General features: G+C 46.8%; 2 protein-coding genes across 5 annotated transcripts in view; one reads left to right on the top strand and one right to left on the bottom strand.

Annotated features, from left to right (window-relative positions):
- Positions 1-17,863, top strand: part of UBE2R2 (ubiquitin conjugating enzyme E2 R2) — an 87,971-nt gene extending 70,108 nt beyond the window's left edge. For both annotated transcript variants that reach the window (XM_032779856.1, XM_032779857.1), the window contains exons 4-5: positions 3,129-3,263; positions 14,055-17,863. In XM_032779856.1, the coding sequence (XP_032635747.1) occupies positions 3,129-3,263; positions 14,055-14,274 (355 nt within the window). In that variant the 3' untranslated portion in view covers positions 14,275-17,863. The remainder of the gene's footprint in view (positions 1-3,128; positions 3,264-14,054) is intronic.
- A 4,587-nt stretch (positions 17,864-22,450) lies between these two features.
- Positions 22,451-23,933, bottom strand: part of UBAP2 (ubiquitin associated protein 2) — a 154,600-nt gene continuing 153,117 nt past the window's right edge. For all 3 annotated transcript variants that reach the window (XM_032779853.2, XM_075066824.1, XM_075066823.1), the window contains one exon: positions 22,451-23,575. In XM_032779853.2, coding sequence (XP_032635744.1) covers positions 23,480-23,575 — 96 coding nt within the window. In that variant the 3' untranslated portion in view covers positions 22,451-23,479. The remainder of the gene's footprint in view (positions 23,576-23,933) is intronic.

Below are 23,933 nucleotides of genomic sequence, written 5' to 3'. Positions count from 1 at the left end.
TGTTCTTCGAGATGTGTTGCTCATATCCATTCCACACCCACCCTCCTTCCCCACTGTCGGAGTAGCCGGCAAGAAGGAACTGAGGAGCGGTTGGGTCGGCAGGGGTATATATCAGGCACCATAGTGGCGCCACTCCAGGGGGCGACCTGCTGGCCCACCGAGTGTTGCTAGGGTAAAAGTTTCTCTGACGAACGTGCACGCGGCGCGCGCGCACCTAACTGGAATGGATATGAGCAACACATCTAGAAGAACAACAGTTACAAAGGTGAGTAACCGTCTTTTCTAGTTTACTCTTCTTGCCTTGTGTCTTTGTCATGAGGTGTGTGCATGCACCAAGAGCACAGGCTCTTAAGCTTTGTTGGTGGTTGTTGTATGAAATCTAACTTTTGGCCTTCCTGTTCTTGTTGTCTTGTTTAGAACCTTGTCTCCTTAAAATAAACTGTCACTTATGAACACATCCATCCTACTGAAGTGAGCTTTGCTCTCCTTTTGGCTTGTTTTTGCTGCAGGTAAAGGAGGCTATCTGCTAGGAGTTACATAACTGGCCTTGTGCTGATTCACAGCTCACCAAGAATCACTCTTGACAGTGTAACTGGATACTGTAGAATTCTTGCCTTGTGTTCTCCTTAAGTTGCCCAGCAGCTGTCATCCATAGCACTGTGTGGGCTGGGGGAATCCAGGCAGGACCTACTGGGCATCCAAGACATCCCTAACAGCAGTCAGGCAAGAAAGAGCCAAGACCTGGAATCCAGACCATAGTATGAGGAATCCTTCTCTGGAGGCATCAGACCATAGCAACTACCATCTCCTTCCCCACTTCTGGGGCTGAACAAACAGGGTTTCCTTGGAGGCTGGAGGAGGTAGCTCCCAGGAGCATCGGGGATTTCTCAAGTAGCCTGGCTCCTTGGGCATACGCAGCCCCTGAATATCAGCAGACTGCCTTTTACAACTGGAACTAAGGACATTATTTTTGTCTACCAGCTGGCTGTCTGCCTCAAACACATCCCACTCTGTCTCTGCAGCCAGCCTTGCACTCCCTGCCTGCCTTTCATTCCCTGTAACGAACAAGTAAAAGTAAATGGAACTGACAGGCCAGGTGCCCATCACCACCCTGAACATTTTACTTTTCATTGGGCTCCCACCCACCACTGTCATGTCTGCCTTCTCTAGAATGTGAGCCTTGGGGCACAGGCAGTGCTCTGTCAGTTTGTGTGCATGGGGTGCCCATCAGAATGGGAAACTAATCCTGATTGGGAGCATTTGGCTATTTAGGAAAGAATCTTGGGTGGATTCTTTAAATGATGAATATTCAGTTGCTAGGGTGAGTTGGGGTGGAGTGTATACAGTTAAACTCTTAAAAGCAAATATGTATGTTCTCAAACTCTAAACTCTTTATGCCAGGGACTATGGCTGTGCAGGTTTCTGGTACTATCTTATAAACTCTTAAGCACTAAAGCTGGGACTACAGCACACTGGTGCTGAAAGCCCCCACTACCTCAGGTGTGTGGTGGGGATTATATTCAGCACCGGTTGTACAGGCACTTTAACGCTTTCTCCTTTCAAATCTTCCTGGTTTGAAGATCTCCTAGTGCATCCTTCATGGAGTTAGTCAGAATTATGAAGGGAGACTCAAAGAGCTTGGCTTGTTTAGCCTGGCCAAAAGAAGGCTCCGGGGGATATGCTTGCTCTCTATAAATATATCAGGGAGATTAACGTTAGGGAGGGAGAGGAATTATTTAAGCTTAGTACTAATGTAGGCACAAGGACGAATGGGTACAAACTGGATATTAGGAAGTTTAGACTTGAAATTAGACGAAGGTTCTAACCATTAGGGGAGTGAAGTTCTGGAACAGCCTTTCGAGGGAAGTAGTGGGGCAAAAGACTTATCTGGCTTTAAAAGACTAAGCTTGATAAGTATAATGGAGGGGATGATATGATGGGATAGTTTAAATTTGGGCAATTTGATCTTGGATTATCAGCAGATAAGTCCTGCTCAAATGGTCTGTGAAGGGATGTTGGGATGGGATGGGATCATGAGTTACTGCCAGAGAATTCTTTCCTGGGTGCTGGCTGGTGAGGTCTTGCCACAATGCTCAGGGTTTTAGCTGATTGCCATATATTGGGCGGTCGGGAAGGAATTTTCCTCCAGGGCGGATTGGCAGAGGCCCTGGAGGTTTTTCGCCTTCCTCTGCCAGCGTGGGGCATGGGTCACTTGCTGGTGGATTCTCTGCATCTTGAGGTCTTCAAACCACAAATTTTTGAGGACTTCAATAACTCAGTCATAGGAGGGTAGGGGGGGTTAGGGGTGGTTATAAAAGTGGATGGGTAGGGTTCTGTGGCCTGCTTTGTGCAGGAGGTCAGACTAGATGATCATATTGGTCCCTTCTGACCTACGAGTCTGAGTCTATAAATCACCTTTGTACTGGAAAATGCAGATTCCTCAAGACCTCATGGGAACTTACCAGTTCAATGAAACTTTCATTGGGAAAGGTTTCTGACTCCTGTTTGGAATTTCTGGTCAGAGACCACGTCTGCCATTATAGCCAGTAGCTCAGTAGTTAGGGCGCTCACCTGGGATGTGGAAGACCCCAGGTTCAAGTTCCTGCTCCAAATCAGGCAGGACTAGAACTTGGGTTTCCTATTCCAGGTGAGTGCCCTAACCACTAGGCTATTGGCTGTTCTGTGTGAGGGGTTTCTCTCTCTGGCATTATTTTTTTTTTTTTTTTTGGCTTCGAAAAACTTCAAAAGGTCTTGGGTCCATCCCAGAACTTAACAGGAACAATTTACAGTCCTAAATATTTGCTGGATGGGAAAACTCCCCGGCCCAAACGTTTTCATTCTTCAATATCTCCAGTGAAACATTTGTTTGTTCTCTACCACCCCATTCCCCTCTCCTGCACACATCCCTCTAAAACTCCTGGCTAGTGGTGGTGTGAGCGCATAAATCCTCTCCTGTTGTTAACTGCTTTCATTTCAGCTGTGGGCTCTGAGTTTGCACCTAACTTTATTCCAAGTCTCAGGTCTGAATGTGTTCCTAAAATGGCAGTCTTAATTCACATTCAAGACTTCTACCATAGCTCCATGAATGCTTTGCCCTGACCTCTAATGTTGCTTTTTTTATTTTCCAGGACTATTCTACTGAGTGTAATTTCCTTGCTTAATGAGCCCAACACCTTCTCTCCAGCCAACGTGGATGCATCAGTCATGTTCAGGAAATGGAGGGACAGTAAAGGAAAAGACAAAGAGTATGCTGAAATCATTAGGTAAAGTCTTGTTTGGGCAGGAGACATTGCAATAAGAATTCAGTGTGGTGCTTCACGCCTTTTAAAACAACTTTAAAATAGTTTCTGGATGAGCTTGATGCTTACAGAGCTAGATGTTGATGGGGACATGGACAATTACAATAGGGTCATAAGAGCAATGAATGAAATCAGTGGGGGCATCTGCTTAACATCTTAGATGTATACACAAATGCAAGGAGAATGGGCAATAAACAGGAAGAACTGGAAGTTAGCACACAAACTAGAACAGCTGGTATCACCAACTTGGTAGGATAAGTCTCATTACTGGAATATTGGTGTAGAGAGTGATAGCCTCTTCGGGAAGCAGGGGAGGGCAGAACACTTGTTCTGAGGTCCAAAAGAAGGTGAGAGGCAGACCAACTGAAAGTCTCTGGATAAATATAGAAGAGGCAGGAGGGTCAGCAGGGGTGATTTCATGGTATGGAGCTACTGTAGACCAGCAAATCAGAAGAGGTGGATTTCTAGAACAAGTAACAGAAATATCCCCCACACAAAGCCTATTGGTAATGGGAGACTTTACTAATGGGATCTTCCCAGACACTTGTTGGAAAAGCAACATGGCAAAACACAACACTTCCAATAAGTTCTTGGGGACAACTTCTTGTTTCAGAAAGAGGAAGTAACCAGGGGAACTAGCATGTTAGACTTGATTCTGACCAACAGAGAGAGATTATTTGCAAATTTGAAGGCAATTAGAGTAAAAGTGCTCATAAAATGTTTCATGGTTCTAAGGAAAGGAAGGCGTGAAAGCAGCAGAATAGGAACAGTGAACTTCAAAAAACAAAAAAAAACAAACCATCAACAGATGTAGAGCTAGTAGGTAGGGTTCCATCAGAAGAAAGTCTAAGGGATAAAGGTTCAAGAGAGCTATTAGTGCCTCAAGGAGACAATATTAAAGATACAACTGCCAACAATTCCAATGTGAAGGAAAGACAGGAAGAATAGAAAGCCTTTCTGATTTTGTCCCTACATGCTTGTGCTATTTTTTCATAGAGATCCTTAGCAATTCATTCACGTTTCTACTTTTTGTAGGATTCCTTTCTGATTTTCAGATCATTAAAGAGCTCCTGATGGAGCCATATTGGCCTAAGGCACAGAATGAGTTACACCTAATAAGGGACATAAAAGGCAATCAGAAGAGGTTCTTTAAATACATTAAGAGCAAGAAAAGGATAAAGGAAACTGTAGGTACTCTAGTTATGGGGAAGAGACGAGCTAATAACTGATGCCATCAAGAAGCTGGTGTGTTTAATGGCTCTTTTGTGTCCGTTTCACTAAAAGAATTAATAATGACCAGACACTCAACACAATATCAATAAGGGAAAAAGAACACATTCCAAAATAGAGGAGGAATGGAATAGGCGAATGAATATTTAGGTTCTTCGAGTGCTTGCTCAAATCCATTCCAGTTAGGTGTGCGTGCGCCGTGTGCACGTTCGTCAGAAGATTTTTACCCTAGCAACACCCGGTGGGCTGGCAGGGTGCCCCCTGCAGCAGCGCCGCTATGGTGCCGGATGTATATCCCTGCCGGCTCATCCGCCCCTCAGTTCCTTCTTACCGCCCGTGTCGGTTGTTGGAACAGTGGAGCGTGGCTTAGCTGATCTCCACCTCCCTAGCTATTCGCTCCTTTTTATAGTTATTGTGTGTATAGTTCGATTTTCTATAGTTCTTTGTAGTAGTTATTGTATATACTTAAGGGGGATTGGGGGTTAGCCCCTTCTCCTCACCCGGTACTGGGGCCCATGCCCGGTTCACCGGGCTTCAAACCGTGCTTGGCCTGTCATAGGCCGATGTCCACAGGAGACCCTCACGACTCCTGTTTTAAAGTGCTTGGGTGAATCCCATCTCGCAAACAAGTGCTGCATCTGCAAGGCTTTCAAGCCCCGGATGAAAAAGAAACGGGACGTTCATCTAAAGCAACTTTTGATGGAGGCAGCTCTAACTGCTCTCTCTTCAGCACCGACTGCGGCACCGGGGACAAGTGCCTCCTCCGCACTGGAGCGCACGACTACAGTGAAGGCTCCTCGATACCAGCCTTCACCAGCCCAAACTCCTGCCCAGCACCGCGCTCTCTCCCCAAGGGGCAAGAAGCATAAGACTCCTGCAGCTCCTGTATCTGCGCCCCAGTCAGAGCATACAACTAAGTCAGACCGCCTGGCACTGCCAACTGCTGCTGCACCGAAGTCATCTGCACCGTTGATTCTGGTCTCACAAGAGCCGTCGAGTCCGGTGCCTATCAGCTCCCCGGCACACGCCGTGGTTGAGCTTATCGTGCCCTCCACGGCACGGGAGTTGATTGCCTTGACGGAGCCCGAGCTGCCTCAACCTCTGGCACTGCCGGTGCAGGTTGTTCAATTGTTAGGCAAGCCCGCCATGATGAGACCATCCTCACCCGGTACCACGGAACGTCGCCAGTCGCGATCCAGGTCCCGCAGGCACTCTTGGTCCCATAATCAGTCCCAATCCCGACGCCGCTCGCAGTCCCGGTATCGCTCTCCCAGTCGTACTTGTGGCACCATTCAAGATCCTGGTTACTGTCCCGATACTCTCGGCACCGGTCCAGGTCCCGGCACCACTCATGGCACCGTACCTCTCGCAGCTGGTCTTGGCACGGAGATTCAAAGCACCGGTCGACCTCCTGGCACCGCACTGGTTGCAGGTCCTGGTCTCACTCTCGGCACCGGTACGACTCCTGGTACCGTTCTCTGGTACTGCATAGAGAAGGATTGCATGGACGCAGAGACCCTGTCCAATTGGCTTCAGCTCCTCCGTGGCCTTCTCGTCATCCATCCGTCTCATCCCATGCGGACAGTGCTTCATATGGGGACTCGGATACTCACACCCATGGCCCGGACCAGGGACCTCATCAGTGGTCCTTTTGGACACCTTGGGCTTATCAGCAAGCCCAAGGGGAACCCGCTGGTCCATCACGCTCCGGTCCCTCAGAACACTGCGTGCCAGAGGTCACTGTTAGCAGACCTCCCCCAGCTGGTACAGAGGAAGCTCATACTCACGCACTGGACCCGCACAATCTTCCGGCTCCGGAGGTCCCACAGGATCAGGAGTCAGTAAAGGACCCACTCGTCCCTGGACTGTCATTCTCCTCTTCTCCGGATGAGGTAGTAGCGGGGACGTCATCATTGGGCCCACCTTCGATTGACCTCAGGTCACACCAGGACCTTCTACGGCGTGTTGCCCAGAATATCAGCTTGCCAGTAGAGGAAGTTCCAGAGGTGGAAGACCCAGTAATAAGTATATTGTCGGCGGAGACACCAACTAGAGTGGCTCTCCCCTTCATCCGTTCAATCCAGGCTAGAGCAGACACCATCTGCCAATCCCTGGCATCCATCCCGCTCACAGTCAGAGGGGTCGAACAGAAATACATGGTGCCTTCCAAAGGGTATGAGTACCTATATGTGCACCCCCTTCCTGTTCATTAGTTGTACAGTCAGTCAATGAACGGGAGCGCCACGGCCAACAAGCCCCTGCACCTAAATCAAGGGAGGCCAGGCGAATGGACTTGTTGGGACGGAAAATCTGTTCCGCAGGAGGTCTCCAACTCAGGGTAGCAAACCAACAAGCTCTCCTGAGTAGGTACAACTACAACACCTGGGACGCGGTAGGGAAGTTTACAGAGCTGGTCCTGCAGGACTCCTGCCAGGAATTTACAGCACTCCTGGAGGAAGGAAAGAGTAGCACGGACCTCCCTACAGGCCTCGCTGGATGCCGCTGATTCGGCAGCTAGAACGGTCGCCTCTGGAATAGCTATGCGATGTAGATCATGGCTGCAAGTGTCAGGCCTGCCACCTGAACTTCAACATACTATACAAGACTTACCATTTGATGGCCAAGGCTTGTTCTCACAAAAGACAGACCCTAGGCTTCAGAGTCTAAAAGACAACCTCATAATTATGCGTTCACTGGGAATGCATACGCCATAGACTCAAAGAAGGTCTTTCTGCTCCCAACCTCAGGGCCCATACCCCTCGCCTAGGCCGAGGCAAGACTTTATCAGAAGACGAGGTTGTTCCAACCGCAGATGTCAGTCTGGACCTCAAGGGGGTAACAATTCCGGTCCCACCAAGCCAACAGAGGGACCCAAATCAAACTTTTGAGGGTGTGCCCGAGAGCAGTGTACCACTTGCCTCCCAGGATCCTTTTCAGTTCTACAACCGCCTTTCCCCGTTCCTCTCTGCGTGGTCCCAGTTAACTTCGGATCTTTGGGTCCTACGCACAGTGAAGCTTGGATAGCATCTTCAGTTTTTCTCCCTCTTCCTCGTCCCTCTTCAGGGACCCCTCTCACGAGCAACTCCTCCTACTGCAGGAGGTTCGGAGGCTCCTTACAATCGGGGCTATAGAGGAGGTACCGGAGGAATTAAGGGGCAAGGGGTTTTATTCCCAATATTTCCTAATCCCCAAGGCAAAAGGGGGCCTCCGGCCTATCCTAGACCTGCGAGGACTGAACAAATTCATTAAAAAGTTCAAGTTCCACATGGTTTCCCTGGGAACCATCATTCCTTCCCTGGATGCCAGAGATTGGTACGCCACTCTCAACATGAAGGACGCATATTTCCACATTGCAGTTTACCCCCCGCACAGACGGTATCTATGCTTTGTGGTGAATCATCAACATTATCAGTTTACTGTCCTTCCCTTTGGCCTCTCCTCGGCCCCTCGGGTATTCACAAAGTGTATGGCGGTAGTCGCCGCTTCCCTACATCGAATACATATCTTCCCATACCTCGACGACTGGCGTATCCGAGGGACCTCCGAGGCACAAGTTACCAGTCATGTGACCATCAAGGACCTATTCATGCATTTAGGCCTGATGATGATCAATTTAGAAAAATCCACTCTGGTGCCTACGCAGAGGATAGAGTTCATCGGAGCCATGCTGGACTCCACTCTTGCAACAGTCAGTTTGCCTCTACCTCGTTTTCAGGCTATAGTCTCCCTTGTACAAAGACTTCAAAGCTTCCCAGTAACCTCTACCTGCACTTGTCTTGGCTGCCTCGGTCACATGGCTGCATGCACATTTGTCACAAAGCATGCCAGACTGCGCATGCGTCCTCTTCAAACTTGGCTTGCCTCAGCCTATCGTCCAGGCAGAGACGCCATAGACATTATACTCACAATTCCATCGAGCATTCTAGGCTCCCTCAACTGGTGGCGGATGCCATCCCTGGTGTGCGCAGCTCTGCCGTTCCATCCACTGCAGCTCTCCACGTCCCTAACAGACGCGTCATCTCTCGGCTGGGGTGCTCACCTAGGGCACCTTTGCACTCAAGGCCTTTGATCGTCTCGGGAGTTGACGTTACATATAAATATATGAGAATTGCGAGCAGTCTGACTAGCATGCCGAGCATTCTAGCGTCATCTACAGGGCCGTTGTGTTGCTGTGTTCACGGACAACACAATGGCCATGTATTACATAAACAAATAGGGAGGGACACGGTTCTCCCCCCTTTGCCAGGAGGCGATTCAACTGTGGAACTTATGCATAGCCCACTCAACAGACCTGGTAGCCTCCTTTCTCCCAGGAGTCCGGAACACACTCGCAGATCCTTCCCGTCGCATGAGTGGTCCATCCGTCCGGACATTCTCCATTCTGTATTCCGGAAGTGGGGCTTTCCCCACATAGACCTCTTTGCCTCCAGAGAGAACAGGAAATGCCAGGTGTTCTGCTCCCTTCAAGGTTGCTCCCTGGGCTCCCTCTTGGACATGTACCTAATTCCGTGGAAAGGTTACCTATTTTATGCCTTCCCACCATTTCATCTCGTCCACAGAGTTCTCCTTAATCTCCGCAGGGACAGAGCCCAGCTAATACTGATCGCTCTGGCATGGCCGAGACAGCATTGGTACACCCTGCTACTCGACCTCTCTCTGGCAGACCCGATCCCTCTGCCAGTCTGCCTGGACCTCATAACGCAGGACTTTGGCAGACTTTACCACCCAGACCTGGAGTCCCTTCATTTGACAGCATGGCTGCTGTCTGGCTGAACCAATCAGAGTTGTGGTGTTCCACCTCAATGCAGCAGGTGCTGCTGGGAAGCAGAAAGTCTTCCACGCGGATGACACATTTTGCCAAATGGAAGTGCTGCTTCCACTGGTGCGCCCAGCATGACTTTATCCCAGAAGGTGTATCGGTCCCCATTATCTTGGACTGTTTGTTGTTCCTCAAGGAGCAGGGCCTGGCGATCTCTTCGATAAGGGTGCATCTTGCAGCTATTTCCACCTTCCATCCTGGGGAAAATAGCAGTTCTATCTTTTCTCACTCTATAGTTTCCAGATTCCTCAAAGGCTTGGAGCAGCTCTACCCTCAGGTCAGGTGCCCAACCCCTATCTGGGATCTAAACCTCATATTAGCGAGGCTCATGGGTCCTCCCTTTGAGCCTCTAGCCACATGCTCGCTGCTGTACCTGTCCTGGAAGACAGCCTTCCTCGTCGCTATCACCTCGGCTAAGCGAGTCTCGGAACTTTGAGCTTTGACTGTGGATCCCCCGTATACGATATTCTACAAGGACAAGGTACAGCTGCGACCACACCCGGCATTCCTCCCTAAGGTGGTCTCTGCCTTCAACGTTAATCAGGACATCTTTCTACGATTCTTTTTTCCAAAACCGCACTCATCAAGTTGGGAGCAACAACTGCACACGCTAGATGTCCGCAGGGCTCTCACCTTTTATGTAGAGAGTACCAAACCCTTCCGACGTTCGCCTCAGCTATTTGTAGCTGTGGCAGAGCGTATGACGGGCATGCCAATCTCTTCCCAATGGATTTCGTCTTGGGTGACATCCTATATCCGGGCATGCTATGACTTGGCTCATGTCCCAACTGGCCATCTTAACGCCCATTCTACTCGGGCTCAAGCCTCATCTGCCATGTTCCTGGCCCATGTTCCCATCCAGGAGGTATGTTGCGCAGCTACCTGGTCTTCCATCCACTCCTTTGCATCGCACTACGCATTGGTCCAGCAGTCCAGAGACGATGCCGCCTTTGGCTCAGCGGTCTTACATTCCGCTCCGGCCCCACCGCCTAGGTAAGGCTTGGGAATCGCCTACCTGGAATGGATATGAGCAAGCACTCGAAGAAGAAAAGATGGTTACTCACCTTTGTAACTTTTCTTCGAGATGTGTTGCTCATATCCATTCCAAACCCGCCCTCTTTCCCCTCTGTTGGAGTAGCTGGCAAGAAGGAACTGAGGGGCAGATGGGCTGGCAGGGGTATATATCCAGCACCATAGCGGCACCACTCCAGGGGGCTCCCTGCCGGCCCACCAAGTGTTGCTAGGGTAAAAATCTTCTGGCGAATGTGCACGCGGCGCTCACACACCTAACTGGAATGGATATGAGCAACACATCTCGAAGAACAACAGTTCCAAAGGTGAGTAACTGTCTTTTTAGGTTAGATGCATTCAAGTCAGCAGGACCTGATGAAATTCATCCTAAAATACTTACTTAAAGAACTAGTTGAAGCAATCTCAGAACTGTTAGCAATTATCATCCATGAGTTCTGGAAGATGAGTGAGGTCTCAGAAGACTGGAGAAAGGCAAACATGGTACCGATATTTAAAATGCAGGAACAAAGAGGATCCAGGGAATTAGATTAGCCAGCCTAACTTTGATACCTGGGAAGATTAGTACAAAATATTCGCTAATCAGATACTAAACACCTTGCAGGTAATAGCATTATAAGGAATAGCGTGCATGGACTGGTCAAGAACAAGTCATGCCAAACTAACTTACTTTCCTTCTTTGACAAGGTTACAGGCCTAGTGGCTGTGGGGGAAGCTGTAGATGTGATATGTATTGATTTTTAGTAAACCTTTTGACAGTCACGTGTCATTCTCCTAAGCAACATAGGAAATGTGCACACAGTTTAAAGTTTAAATTAAACCACAAGTGATTGAAAGATTACAGTTATCAATGGCTTGCCGTCAGAGTGGGAGGGCATACCTAGTGCTGTCCCACAGGGGTCAGTCCTGGGTCCAGTATTAGCCAATATTTTTTCATTCATGACTTGGATAATAGAGTGGAGAGTGTCCTTATAAAATTTGGGAGGGCTTGCAAATACAAGGACAAGGTTAGAATTCAAAATGACCTAGGCACATTCAAGGATTGTCTGAAATCAACAAGATGAAGTTCAATAAAGACAAGTGCAACGTACTGCACTTATGAAGCAGAAATCAAATGCACAGCTACACAGTGGGGAATAACTGTCTAGACTCTCGGTAGTAGTATCGCCGAAGAATCTGGGAGTTATCTGGATCACAAATTGAATGAACCAACAACTTGATGCAGCCGCAATACAAGCGATTCTGGGTTGTTTTAATAGGAGTGTTGTGTGTAAGACACAGGACGTAATTATCCTGCTTGTCACTGGTGAGGCCTCAGTGGGAGTACTGTGTCCAGTTCTGAGCACCACACTTTAGGAAAGATGGGGACAAATTGGAGAGTGTCCAGAAGACAAGAACAAAAATGACAGTTTTCGAAACCTGACATGTGAGGAAAGGTTAAACTTGGCATGTTGAGTCTTGAGAAGAGAAGACGGGGGCTGGGGGGAGACCTAATAAGCCTTCCAATATGTTAAGGGCTGTTATAAAGAAGATGGTGATATACATGTCCACTGAAGGCAGGACAAGAAGTAATGGGCTTTAATCTGCAGCAAGGGAGATTTAGGTTATGTATTAGAGGAAAACTTTCTAACTACAAGGGTTGTTAAACTCTGGCTTTCAAGGGGGGCTTTGGAATTCCCATCATTGGAGGGTTTTCAGAATAGGTTGGACAAACACCTGTCAAGGTGGCTTAGGTGTACTTGGTCCTGCCTCAGCACAGGGGGTGAGATTTGGTGACCTCTTCAGGTCCCTTTCAACCCTGCATTTCTAGGATTCTACATCAGATTCCCATAAATGTTTTGTTTTTTAATTGATTGGACCAACTTCTGTTTGTTTAGCATATCTCCTGCACTGATCTGTTCCATCTTGTATGTACTTAGCTGTGATACAGAGTACCTTTCCCAAACCTGAAGTAGAATTCTGTCTGTAGCTTGAAAGCTTCTCTCTTTCTCTCCAAGTTTGGTCCAATGAAAGGTATTACCTCACCTACCTTATGTCTCTGATATCCTGGTACCAACACTGCAGATATAAATAAGTTGTCACTTCTAACCTCTCTCTGAAAGCTGTTAACTTTAACCTTCTTAGGGCCAAAGTAATCTTAAAGCCATTTCTCTGCCTTGGTGGCAGGAGCCCCTGATAGAACACCCTTAGTGTGCTATTGATGCTGACTGCTGGCAAAAAAGGGCAAGATATCTTTTGACTGCTTTTCTTTGTCAGATTGTTCTGGCATAATACTCATACAAAGTCCCTTGGCCACTAACAAATCCCCATCTGGATCACTGTTTCCCTTTGCGCATTGCCTGTGTGGCTTGGTGAATGGTTAATTACACATGCTTAATGAATTCACTTGAGATTGCACTCCTGACCCTCTTGTATTTTAAATTTTATTTCTGTAATGTAACCTTACTTAACAATCTGCAGTGTGTGTTCCTGAGCTTGAAGCATCTGTTTAAAATCCTGCCTGTCTTTCGTTTAGTGATTCTTAGAAGTCCCTAGTTCTGTCAATTCACTAGTTACTGAAGAACCCTTGTAAAGACAGTAAGGCCCTTTCTGTCAGTAAGCTTTCAAGAGCCTTTTTGACTACAGGAGGATTTTCCCTTCCCTAGGTGGTAGCGACTAGACCTGCATGGAGCCAGCACTTTATTTAGGGCACACTTTAGGAATACGTTGATAGTTCTGGATGAGAGCTGACTACTTCCAATCGTTAAATCAGCCTCATAGTTGTATAAGTGTTGGAGCAAGATCCTCTGTCCATGTGCAGTCATAGCTCCAACTCTCACCAGGTGTTAGGGTAAAATGTCATGGTCTCATTTTGACACCACCAACCCTTTCCTCAGTGAAATGTGCGGATGGCCAACTGTAATTGGGAGAGTGATGCATTCTCTTAAAGGCAGAACCCTAATTATCAGCTGGTTAATCTATACATATTTCTGTAAGAGGAAACTGTTTACACACACACCATAATGGCTTCCAAACAGTGTTACTAGAAAGGATTGGATAGCTGTAGCTCAAGGTAGCCAACATTTAGTTAGACTGAATTTTCAGAAGCACTTGGCATTGACTCAGCTCTGTTTGCATTTATTTCAGTGGGAGCACAGCAGTGCTAAGCATGTCTGAAAATGCCATCCTAAGTATAGCTGGATAAAATTTTTAGTGGAACTTAAATGCTTTTGGAGAAACTTTGAGACTGTGGCCTCCAGAAGAAACCACCTGATGTCTGTTCTCCCCCCCCCCCTCTTTTTTTAAGGACCCCTTTTTGGAAGGAGGAAGATTGATTAATGCAATGAATCAAACATTCTACCTGTAACTGGCTTATGCAAGTCACTAATAGTGTATTTTAAGGTCCAATATCTTGTGTTGCTGGAGTTTTGGAAGAGTTTCCTGGGACTGGTAACAATTTGTAGCAACCCCACGCTAGTGACTGGAGGAAAACAAACTTGTGTGTTAGCTTCACTTGCTATACTTTTGACTCAACTGCTGGCTTCCTGTGGAATGCACAGACTGAAATGGCTTCATTGTCTCTGGGCCAGGGATGAGGTTTATGTTGGTTCTTGGAGATTGCTCTGCAAATGTCTTGGAAGGGAAAGCTATGGCTGAACCTGTGATCACATTGCTGCTTTCTCTTCTCTACCTTGCAGGAAACAGGTTTTGGCTACCAAGGCTGAGGCAGAAAAGGATGGCGTGAAGGTCCCCACTACACTGGCAGAGTACTGCATCAAAACTAAAGTGCCTTCCAATGACAACAGTTCAGATTTGCTTTATGACGACTTGTACGATGACGACATTGATGATGAAGACGAGGAGGAGGAAGATGCCGAGTGTTACGACGATGATGATTCTGGCAACGAAGAATCGTGACCTGCTCCCTACATGCCCCTGTACTGCCCTGCCAACTCAGGCCAAAAGGGAGCAGTGGTAACCTAGCAACAGTCCAGCAAAAAATACATGGGGGAAATCAACAACAAACTCTTGTCTCCTGCTGTACGGATCTCTGTTTGCTCTTTTTTTATGGACCTCTTAGAGAGAGAGAGACCCTTCACAGAATGTCTGAATTCTTGCATTCTTAACCCTTTCATCATTGCATTATGATTTCTTTTTTAAGAAAGAAACTCCCCCTCTCGCTTCTCTACGAAACGTTCACAGTGAAACAGGTTTGGTCTGTGTTTAAATACTTTAATTAAACACAGCCTTGCATCGAGATGTTTAATGTATTTAAAGCTGGAACAAACCCATTGAAGTTGGGTCCTTGGAGTTCACAAGTGCTGCATTTACTGGGAAGAAAAAACAAAACCACACAAAAAAGCAAATTGCCAAGGTTTAGCTGCTCCATTTACAATAATAGTGTGTGCACATTTGTGTAGCTTGGTGGTGGTGGTTTTTTCCTTTTTTCAAGGCTTGGGGCGGAGAGTGTAAGCTACTGTGTGTTGAGCTTGATGGAATGTGTTACTGAAAGGTACAGTATTCCTTTTCAGCCTGTTCTACTTGGGAAGTAGACAGCCCCTGGAGCCTTGCGCCCAGAGGGCAGAATCAGCTGCCTTTTTACCAAGTGTATGATATGAACCCTAAAATAAACACTTAACACTTCACATCTGTACAACTGAGCCCTGGGTTGCTATTTATTTTTCAGACTGGTTGGGGTTTAGAAGTCACTATGCCGTTTATTAGAATGCTGCTGAGATCTGCTGCTGGCTCCCATTGTTGGGAGGGAATCGTGAAAATACCAACTTAAATCCTCTCCTGCTTCAGAATGCAAAGTTGGCCACCTTTAAAAGTGGTGGCAGGTTTAGTCAGCCAGTATTAATCCTAGGAGCATATGTTCAGTGTCTAGAATCTACCGTTTTCAATAAATTACTACGCCTCTGGAGAGTTTAGTCTGTGTTAGTCGTAGCTGCCAGTTGCTCTTCTCAGCACCCCAAATGCCTACTATTGACTTAGCATCTACCTTTTTGTTTGTTTAAATGGATAAGACTAGTTGTGAGTTGGCAAATGATAGGCCCCTCAAGACTTGTTGCTGTAGATTGTGGGCCTTGACACAAGAGTCCAAAATTCCCTTGCGCAACAATGCGTTCACAAGAACTAGAAATATCAGTCTGGCCTTCCCCGTGCTTATCGGTGGGCAGACTTTCTGAATTGACCATCAAACCAAGACTGTCCTCACTACTGGAGAGGGAAAGGGGATCCTGGTGACAAGCTTCATTGTGGTCACGTAGCTCTCAAATACTGATGCCAACTTGTTCACGGCTGAAGAGCTGTGTCAAAGTGCATGGACCCAGATGGCTGAAGGGAGCTCTGCAAACCAGGATTAGAAATAGCTGCTGCTAGGCTTTCAGCATGTTCATTGGGTGGTGTGCAAAATTCAGGCAGTTCAGCCACTCAATCTTTTGCATGTGCTGGGGAGCTTTTGGCAGAAGATCTGACCTATCATCCTCAGACTTTTTTGAGGAGGGGAAAATAGCTTATTTTCCCCCTGGCAGAATTCGATTGCTTAATCTGGTTGACATCACAAATCCATTATAAAGCACTGTTGTGATTTGACTGCAGTGTGGCACCCTGAGTTGGCTTTTGGGACTACTTTTTGCCTACTGATTAGGACAGCATTTCAAGTATACTGAGCCTCGAATTGCTTCAAGAACCTAGTCTAGTGGTGTGGAGTGACTTGTGCTGTTCTGGCTTCAGTGGGAGTTTTTGCCTATGTAGGGGAAGTGAGGACTGTTGCATTAGGCCCTTACAGGCTCCTTTAATGACATTTTGGTTGCCCCCTTGTCCTCAGGGTTTCCAGTGGCATGTCACCACCCTTCACTAACTCTGCCTCCTCAGAGTTGATTGGCTGGGGAAGCCTTCCAACTTGTTAATAAAGTGAAAGCTGGGAGTGCTGGATCTGTGAGCGGAAGGGCTGTGACGTCCTGGTATCACAAGAGCAGATGTGTCCCCTGGGCTGGGAGCTGATTTTTTTAATAAGATACTGAAGTAAGGTGCCAGCTGTTTGGAGTTGAAAGCAGTCCAGCCTCAGCTACAAGGAAAGAGCAGAAAAATTATGCCAGGAACTGGAAATGCAGGATTCACTTCATACGTTTTTTGAAAATGTTGGTTAAAGCCTTTTTTGTTGATAGAGGAAAATGTGACTTTCTTTCTGAAGGCTCCACTGTGTGATCCTATCAAGACATTCCAGAACATGGTATATGAGACATTGGCACCAGCTTGCTGGTGGGGAAACCCCCTCCCTGTGCCCCAAGGCATGACCAGGAAAAGCACCTTGTTGTGCCTTATTGATTAAAGGCAGCCTCCTACATAAACTTGCATCCCTCCACCCATGTCCTCACGCCAGATACAAGGACCTCAGTCTGCCTGCCTGCCTGGCATTCCCTTGGGCACTAGTCAGTACCTTTCCTTAAGCAGTCACATTGAGTTCTGCTGAGTCACAGGAGGCTTTGCCCACCATCCTATCCAGGAATGGGGAACCTTTTCCCTGCAGCACTTTCGGAGTGAGCAAATGGGACTTCTGCATGAGCCGTGTAGTGCAGTTACCACTAAGGCAAACAGTTTCAGCCAGAAATGTATACTTACAGATCAAGCACCTGTGGTGTATTAGCTTCTTAAAAAAACCTATAGGAATGTACGCAGTGCAATTAGATGGCAAGAACCGAGTGCATATCCCTTGAACTCCTTCATGGGAATAGTTTTTAGGAGAATAATTATTCCCTCTGAGGCAGTCGGTGCTTTCTAGGGAAACTAACCTCTCACTCCTTTTTGGTGTAGTGATGGTGGTGAAGGGGATGGGTGTGACTTAAGACAGGGAAACAAACAACCCAATCAATGCAACACCACTTGTGCTGATGACTTGGTTTGAAAAGAGGATACTGCATCTTTCAGGATCTTTCCCTTGTACTTTGACCGTCTTCACTGTATACTCTCCAGTGACTTGTATTCTCAAGCTTGGTGTTGTAAGATGCGTTATCATGATTCTTCTGTTACCCTTTATTTTATTTGTTAAAAAGCCTGTTCCAAGAGTTCCTACATTAGCCAGATTAACGTCTCTCCCCCTCCGTCCCCTGCAGCGTCATTGCTTGTTGACTTGCTGGTTCCCTTCTCAAGATACAAACCACCCAAGTATGACTATGAAACTATTTAAGAGATTATGAGGAAAAATGTTTACCCGACCTGTGTATTTTCTTACCTCCCATCCCAACCAATGGTGACTGTTTACATTTATAATTCAAGTGCAGTTTTCAACCATTCTGAGACCAGCAGGGTGCACTAGATTTTCTTAGTAGTTTTCTTAGCTGAAAATCCTGGATGTTTTCCTTTATTTTTTCCCCCTTCAATATAATTTACCAGAAAGGATTAACTGATGCATTTTGTGTTGTCTTCCCTTTCAATAGTTTATTTTGTCTTTTCTGCACATCTGTCTACTAATAAAATGTGAAATAAAAATATCTGTGTATTGTTACTTCCCTGTCAACTAGACCACTTTGTTGCATATGTTAAAAGCTCTGAATGCCAGCTCTTTGAAGGGGTGCTGAGGTTCTGTCTGTCCTTCAGAGCAGCAACACCCAGTGTTCGATGGTTGTGTATAGACCCTGCTCCCAAAATGCTAGCCTTTAGCATTAATGTTGGGGTGGGGAAAATCCTACCTGCCCCAAGCATGGTCTTAGGAAAGACCAGAGCAGTATGGAGAAACTGTCACTTGGGCCCGAGCTACAGTATGAAAAGTATTGAACTACTCTTAGCATAGCTGAAATGTAGGGCTGGAAGGGACCTCAGGTCATTTAGTCCAGCCCCCCACTGAGGCAGGATGAAGTGAAAATGGTAAATTTAACTGACAGAGGGAGGACTTAGCTTGTTATAAAATAAAGCTTAGTAATATAGGGTGTCCAGGTTTTTTCTTGGACTGGAATTAATCCAATGTCTCAATTGCCTAAATGTGTCTTGCTTTATACAGGGCCTGAGCATGTTCCCATTGAAGTAACAAGCTTTGCTGCTGATTTCAGTGGGAGCAAAGCATGACCACACTGAAACCTGGTGCTAGTGGTCACAGCAGATCTTGATGCCTATTTGCTTAGTGGAAATGGACTTAAAACAGCTACTGGAGTGACCTGTACTCTGTCAGCTCTTAAGCCAAGACCTGGTTGAAGAAGGCAGGCCTCATGGACAGGTGTGTGCTGGGTCAGATTAGCCTGACTGTTCTAAACATCAAGTTCCCTATTCCCCTCCCCTCTGATCTAGTATTTGCTGATGTTAGAATAGACAAATCCTACAGTAGGACTAAAATTAGATCAGGGCCAATTCACACAGTTCCTCTAGTAAATACCCTCTTCCGATGACAAGAAAATAACTTACTGAATGGTGAATTGCCCTGACTGGCAGTACACTTTGTTTCAGCAAGCAGTACTCCCACTATTAAGGGTGCTGCACCTCAGTGTGAGTGGAGCTGGGTGAAGGTGGTCCTGGCATGACTGCCTGGAAGGGCTGGCCACTAGCACTGCATTGGCCTGGACACATTGGATTGGTATCCAAGCTAAGGAAGGCCTTAACTCTTTCCTAATGGTTGTGTATTGGAAGGGGACACCTGCCAAAGGCAAGTATGAATTTGTATATGGGGAAAATCTCAACAACAGAAAGTAAAGACTGGATAGTCTCACCCCAACTGTGTAATGCTGCTCTCCTTTCATTTTTGTTACTCTAGCATTGCCAAAGCACCTCTGTGGACCCTCTGATGCAAATATTCCCTGTGCAGGGCCAGTGTCTGTACAAACCCCCATAAGAGGGAGAGAAAATGATCCCACACTAACTTTAAGTGGAATATGCAACTAAAAGATACTTGCCACCTTTAGCGTCTCTGGTTCATAAACTTAAGTTTCACACCTTTTACAGATTCTTCTGGACCCTAGTCTTATGGTGACAGGATGATTTGGAAAACATTAATCCCAACTCTGCCCAAGGTTCTGAATAGCTCTTGTCAGTAAAGTGCTAGAAGGTGGGTAAATAAGCTGATTGTTTGTAGTCTCACCTAGCGGAAGGCCCCTGAATAACCATTATTGAAATACCCTTCCTGCTACCAGTGCCAGTGAGGCTGCTCAGTAGTGATGCTCCAATGAGCCTGCTGAATGATGGGGGAAGTTGGCTGTCTGGGGACAGAAAGGGACAAGTCACTGGAAAGCAGCTAGCCAGTCCTCCAGCTGCCAGGATATTAAACAATAGAGAAATCACTGTGTAGGCAGCCAGGGTGGTGCACAACAGCACTGATCCTGCCCTTAGAGGAAAGGAGCTTATTTCTGCACCAGTTCAAGCTGCCCCAGGGCCTATTACTCCTCCAGCTGGAGCTTATAAGAGTATTGCAGGGGGAGCAGGGCTGCAGCTCACAAGGAACTGAGAAAGACAGCTGTGCAGGCAGTCAATGCAGAACTGGTAAAGGATTGCAGGTGAGTGCTACTTTCAGGAACGGACTGCAGGGCCTCAACCCACCCATCTCACTTCCATATTCTCCAGAGCTCAGGGGACTAGCCCTGGCCAAAGCCTGTACTGCGAAGAGATGATGATAAGGCAGCTCAGTGCTACAGGTGCCACTAGTGCTTTTCAGTACTAATGTCAAGGACTAACATAAGGCAGCAGGTTCCAGCTCAGCTCTGTCTACACTGCAGCTGAACACCTTATGAACCTGAGCTGAGTGCTATAGGCCAGCTGTGGGTTTTTATTGGCAGTGTAGACAGCCCATGCTGAATCCCAGCTCTAGGACCCAGCAAACATCTACAGTGCAATTAAATAACCCCTTAGCTTGAGTGTCCAACTGCAGTGTACACATACCATGAGAAACTCTCTGTAGCAATTAGAGTTATACACTGTGGTGACTATCCACACTGCTGGCAAAGCTGGTCTCTGCAGATCCAGCTAATCAATGAACAAGCCCATCTTAATGCTAGCTAACTAACTCTAAAATCTGAGCTGGAATTGTAGATTAAAAGCACCTCATGCTTCTGACAAGGGAAGGCTTGACCCTTCATGGGAGAAGCTGGTCCATACATAGCCCCACTTCACAAATCTGTTAAACCATACTGAGTCACCTATTCCTGCTTGTTTGGGTGTACAGACTCAAACTGTTCTTTCCAGCACCTGCCTACAGTTCGGTCAGCAAACAAATACCTTCAGAGACCTCTCCTCACTCATTGTGCCTAGGTTCCCTACTCTTAAATGATTCTGTGGTTGTACCAGTAACAGCCCTGGAAGAGCAAACCTGGTCTCTCTCTGAGTAAGCTTCCTGAAGCCACACTTAGTAATGGGTGAAACTTGGCCCTCTAGGTATGGGTTAGTGCTTGTAAATGGTGCTTAGAGCACAGGCTGGCCTACAGAGTTGTTGTGCACCTTCCATAGAGGCCTAAGAACCCCACTTAACTTAGGTCACATACTTCAAAAATCTTGTCCAATGCCTCAAAGTTCAGAGACAATATTGCATCGCTTGCTGTAACTCTCCTTCACTCTTCCCCCAGCAAAAAATAAATGGGATGTTTCTAGTGTTTCCCAGTCTCTGGGTATTCTATTAAAAGTCCAGAAAGAATTTCCTATCCCCAAGACCTATTTCTGCTTCATACTAGAAACAGATGCAGAAAAGCTTAACTAGGCAGCCTGAAGGAAAAGCAGTTTTCAGGCTTGAGTAGCCTTTGAAGTTTAGACCCCAAAATTGTTTAAAATATTCCTAAAGGAGATGCATTACTTCTTCCTTAGCCTGAGGCACCTGCAAGAAAACTGGCCTGTTGCCTTCGCCCAGGGAAGCATTAAAGGTGTCCTACAAAGGAACTTGATGTCTGGGTGGTTCTGTGCTGCCCTGAATTCCAGCAGGAGCAGCTCACAGAGGGCAAAATGCTGTTGCACTAAGTGGTCCTGCACTCTAGCAGTACATAAATCACAGAGATGATCCTACTGAAGCCAACATGAAAACCCCAAGCCAAAGTGTCATTCCTCAGTTATACATGGGGCCCGAGGAAGTTCCTAAACCCAGCTGTAAGCAGAACACACTCAATGGTGTCATCAGTGGCTTTCAGCACACAGGCAAAGGCAGCCCACTTTGGACCACCTCAGGGGATTTGCAGCTCAACCTTGACAGGACATTTGGCTGACAGCCATTTTCCAAGATAACCTGCTGGCATTTTCAGTAGGTAAGTCTTCTGTATTCATTGCTTACTCTGGCCATATTCAATTTATGGCCAGCTTCCGTTTTAGCAGTCAGGCAAGTCTCTGCTTAGAACTACAGCCAGCAGAGGCTGCTCTGATCCGAGCTAAAGGCAACACTAAGAGCTGCATTAGACTCTGGGGCAGAGGAAACTGCTCTTCCACACCCTAGCATGGGAGAAAGATGGCAGTACTGATCCCCACTGTGAAAAAAGCCAGTCACATTTCTGGTGACTTCACCTCTCCCTGAAACTTCAGCCCCACTGTCCTTTTTACTTTCTTTAAAAAGAGCATTGGAAGGCAGCTCCTCTCTATCCCTCCTTACCACTGGCTTCAGTGCATGCAGACTGGCTAGAGATATCACTGCATGTGGTGGCACCTGGGGCCACTTTTGCATTTGTCCCTCTGATTAAAGGAAGATTGATCCCTGGACACTGGCAGTTTTGTTTTTTTTACCCAACAGCTGTATCAACTATACATTTCTGGGGGAGTAGAATGCTAAGGAGAGAAGCAGCCTGATGGCCATCTACTGAAAAAGGAAGGAGATAATATGATGAAGAAAGGAGCTGCTATTTCTACTACATGGGGCTGTAGGGCAACAGGCTCCAGCCAGCTAAACAGTTCCAGGATGAGGTACATAGATCTCACCGTGCCCCCCTCTAAACTCCCTTTACAGCCACTAGGCTTAACTAGCAGGGATCCAGCTTGCTACTCAATTCTAAACAGGCACTTGGAAGGCACAGACACCCCTTTCCCCCAAAACCCCTCAGCCCTGCTGACTATCTCATCCCCCTGTCTGCAGAAGAGGGAATGGGAAGGGGTTTAGAAAGCAGCTGCTCCTTGAGTCTTTGTGAATGGAGACAGCAAACACCAGTTATACGCTTAGATCTTTATTATTAGGTGGAGTAAGGGCTAAAAAGAAATGAAACTTCTAAAACATTCACCACACTGGTGCAGGACAGGAAGGACCAAGAGCTTCCTCCATCAGTCTTTTACAAAAAAAAAAAAGTGGGGCAGGACAATGAAGTTTCCATCCATTAGCTCTGGGTATCCTGGGCAGGGGCAGCTTGGGGCACGAAAAGAAACAAGAGACAGCTTATATTTTTATTTAAGAAACCGCTACGTAGTTTTGCCTCTAATGATGCAAAGGAGGTTCCAGGACACACTGACTGAGCCATCCAACATCTCTTGCTAGAGAAACAAAAAACCCTGTCAATTTTTTATTTATTTATTTAAAAATTGTGAAATAAAAAGATGCTGCTGCAGCTCGTGGCCACGGTAACAAAACTGTCCACGAGAGTGTGTCTTCCACACCAGCGGCGGTGGAGGGAGATAGGGGACAAAAGAAGGGAGAGGGCCCACAAAACAGTTAAAAAAAAAAAAGTAATGGCTACATCTGAAAGGGGGGGAAAAAAAAAAAAAAAAAAAATCAAACCCACAGGAGACAGAACCCCTGATTTGTCTTTTGGACCAGGCCTTCTCATCTGCCTGAATTAAGAACTGCGTTAAATAAATGGGCTCTTTCTTCAACAGAAATGGCACAGTTTGTCTTTTGACAGATTATAAAGCCCTTAGAGCTAAACAAAAACAAATAAAGGAAGATGCCCTGGTGCAGAATGGAAGTGAATAATTAATTCTCCCTACAAAGAAAATAAAACAGGCTGCAAAGATGCAGAAACCACATTTAGGCTCTATTACATTTACAAATACATACATAAATATATTACATACAACAGCAACTCAGAGGGAGCGGGCGAGCGCCACAGAAGGATGGCTGGCTGCAGTTCTCCCCGCACAGACGTTTGGCTGAGCAGTTACTTTTTCTCCTAATAGTTCCAGGAATGGGCATCGACTTTTTCTTCTTTCAGACTCCCCCTACCTCCCCCCCTTCCTTGTTTGGGTTTTAGTTTGTCCAGTATGGAGAAGTGCCATAGGCGGTTTTGGTAGCCTGAGACTTTTGCTGCATGGTGCTTGGCTGATTGCGCTGGCCAGATCCACCCTGGAAAGAAATGAAAAGGGAGCACATGTTCAGATCACAAGCCACCGTGGCTGGATCCCTAATCCTGAAGCCTCAGAGAGCACACTGCATTTATTAGCTTGGAGCAGTAAAAGACCTGCCTGCCCCATCCATCCTCTCAGCAGCCCTGGGGATGGCCTTTGAAAGCAGCAACGTCTATGTTACAGCAGGGAAATGGTGTCCCTTGGCCCCTACTCTGGAGGAAGAGTTGAGTATTCCAGCATCACGCTGCCCCAGGCCTCAACAAAATCCACCAACAGCCAAAGCAAATCCCATCGGGAACACATGGCAGAAGTGCTGAGTAAGCTCATTTCCACAAGGCTTGCCCCATCTGCGGCAA

This window comes from Chelonoidis abingdonii, chromosome 6, assembly GCF_003597395.2.
Source record: "Chelonoidis abingdonii isolate Lonesome George chromosome 6, CheloAbing_2.0, whole genome shotgun sequence".
NCBI lineage: Eukaryota > Metazoa > Chordata > Testudines > Testudinidae > Chelonoidis > Chelonoidis abingdonii.
Note: the sequence above shows the minus strand (reverse complement) of the source record. Positions and strands in the feature narration are given on the sequence as shown.